At 37.7% G+C, this 2,631-nt stretch overlaps 1 protein-coding gene across 1 annotated transcript in view; it reads right to left on the bottom strand.

Moving 5' to 3' along the window:
- The window catches only part of LOC106536368 (ubiquitin carboxyl-terminal hydrolase 32), a gene marked incomplete at both ends in the record, with an annotated part of 57,582 nt that overhangs the window by 44,103 nt on the left and 10,848 nt on the right, over positions 1–2,631 (bottom strand). Inside the window, 3 exon segments of the mRNA XM_014033627.1 lie at positions 249–311; positions 1,852–1,967; positions 2,187–2,294. Coding sequence (XP_013889081.1) covers positions 249–311; positions 1,852–1,967; positions 2,187–2,294 — 287 coding nt within the window.

A 2,631-nucleotide genomic window follows, 5' to 3' on the forward strand; every position in this document is an offset into this window, starting at 1 on the left:
TACACATATACAGTATGTTAACCAACTGATATCAATTATCAAATAAGCTGTATCTTGGTGATTAAAAAAGTACAAAAACCTCACTGAACAGTCTATAAACAAAACAAACAAACAAACAAACAAACAAAATGCTAATATGCCACCCCAGGCTTTTTAATACCACCTTATCCTAAAGTATGGTTTCTCTCTCAAACATTGCTGCTAAGCATCACATCATAAGGGATGGGTTCCACAGAGGAGGAGCTTACCTTGGTTGTGTCGTGCATCTTCAGGATTTCCTCCACTATGTTTGACACACTACAGTGCAGCTCCTGCAAGGCCAGCACAATACATCCGTTTAAACCGTGAACACTGAATCAGTCCTACATCTGGGTGTTAAAGCTTGAAGAAACAAAAACCACATGAGTATCTGTGCGCACTTCACTGTACTGAAGAAATTTAAACTATAAAAACATATTTAATTTAAAAAAATAACTATGAAATGGTGTGGTGCTTTTAAAACCTGCATCTAAACGACTAATAAATTTCTATCTTCTACTGCTTTACATTTAGATTTAATACCATCAGTCTGAGCTATAATTATCTCTAACATGCTGTATGATCAGCTTGACAAGTCTTTTCAGAAACTAAAAGTAGAGGTGAAAAGGATGGAAACTGTAACTGCAAATTATTTTAATAAATGTGCTGTATCTGTGAAATTCAAGAAATATTTAAAGTCAAATAATACAAGAGTCAAAGACTTTATGCAGCTTCTAACTGAGGCAAAGTGAGGAATTAAAAGACAACTGAACCATGACACAAGTGGGTTCTTTGTAATGTGGTCCACAGCTGGCACTGAGACCCATCAACATCATGTTTTACATTATGTTAACAACAAGACCATGAGGAATAAGGATACAGACACAATCACTTGTATCTCTGTAATGATTGCTGAATATCAAGCTGTACAATCAGGACAAAGAATTTCACAGTTGCTGCAAACAGCAGATAAAGAAAAGCAAATTAAAAGATCAGTAGCTGTGTTTCCATTGACCATGAAAATGCTCAAATTAGAATTTCGAAAATAAATTCACTCATTGGAAACATGTCAATTTTGAAAGAAAAGTTAMGTTTTTCTACAAAATGTTTTTGCGCTAGGATGAGGTGGTTTTTCGGCCGTATCGAAATTGGTGTTTTTCACAAAATTGCAATGGAAACATTTTTTCACATCACAGGAGTCACGTGATCAACAACCGGCTGTTTCTACTGGTGAAAAAGACGATGACGAAGAAGATAACAGGAAGTAGAAGTAGTAGTAATATCACAGAAGTAGTATAAAATAGTAAACTCACTGACTACAATTTCCCAAAAACACAGCATACGTAGCCGCTCCCAAGTAGGGACTTGTCTCTGGAAAGCCTCGATAAAAGACGCCGACGTCTCCTCTGATGATGAGCGCTAGTGTCGTGGTAGCAACATGCTATGTGTTTACATCCATCCCCGCCATGTTTGTAACGACTTATCACGAGAACAAACGTATTCACGTGACTTTAATAGCATTTCTTACTTAATGGAAACACTGCAGTTGTGAAACTGTGTTTTTTCCGACATTAACAAAATATCGACAAAGTCTTACGCACATTTACAATGGAAACACAGCTACTGACACACGTGTAAATGTTTCCAGCAAAGTGGGAGGGACATCAAACTCTACAGATGATAGCAGGCAGGAAAGCTGGTTAAAGTACAGTCTGCTGGCAATGAAAACATGAACAGACTGGTTTCCACTGGAGTAGAGACGTCTGGTAACTCCACATGGGACTGCTGCTGCAGGCTTAGTTCTGATGTGTTTGTATGGATGTGGTTACTTACAGGTATTGTATCTGTACGATTGTCCTTCCACACCTCCAGCAGCGCCACAACCATATCATGGAGTTCATCTCGAGACAGGACTCCATCACGGTCCACGTCGAACACTTTGAAGCAAACTGGCAAGAAAAAATAAAGTCTAAAGAAAACATGGCTTCAAGGCAGAGAACTGCTGCAGCTCTTCAAGTTCAAACAGAAAATGAAATCCCCGTTTAAACCAATCACTAAACATTCAAGCATTACTTTATGATCCAAATTACAGGTCCTCTGTGCTTATTGTGATAAAAACACACTTTGATTCTGTGAAAGCTGAGAGATAAAACCTCAGAGAGTCTTACACTTCTGCCTCTCAGCGATGGGTCCCCTACAGCACGCAGACAGTCCACAGGAGATCTCTTTAAAGTCGATGTGATTGTCCCGATTTTCATCGAAGGCGTGAAACAAGCCTGCAATACAACAACAACAACAACAACAACAACAACAACTCAGATTATGTTGCTTACAGAGCCTGAGGCTACTTTAGTCAAAAACAAGAATTGGAGTTCTAGTTTTCAAATAATTTTAAAGTTTAAAGATGTGAATCAAACTTTGACCCCACTGACTTGTCATATTAAAATCTTYGTGACCCGTTACATCGAAATGAGGATTTGGTCCAAAAATGTAATGTTGAGAAATAGGCAGATATAGGGTTTTGATTTAAACGTTTGCAAAAATTGCATTTTGTCTAAATAAAATGAATTAATGCCTTATGAATTTATTGTTTGAATGAACTGTCTGAAATAT

Source organism: Austrofundulus limnaeus, unplaced genomic scaffold, assembly GCF_001266775.1.
Source record: "Austrofundulus limnaeus strain Quisiro unplaced genomic scaffold, Austrofundulus_limnaeus-1.0 Scaffold1791, whole genome shotgun sequence".
NCBI lineage: Eukaryota > Metazoa > Chordata > Actinopteri > Cyprinodontiformes > Rivulidae > Austrofundulus > Austrofundulus limnaeus.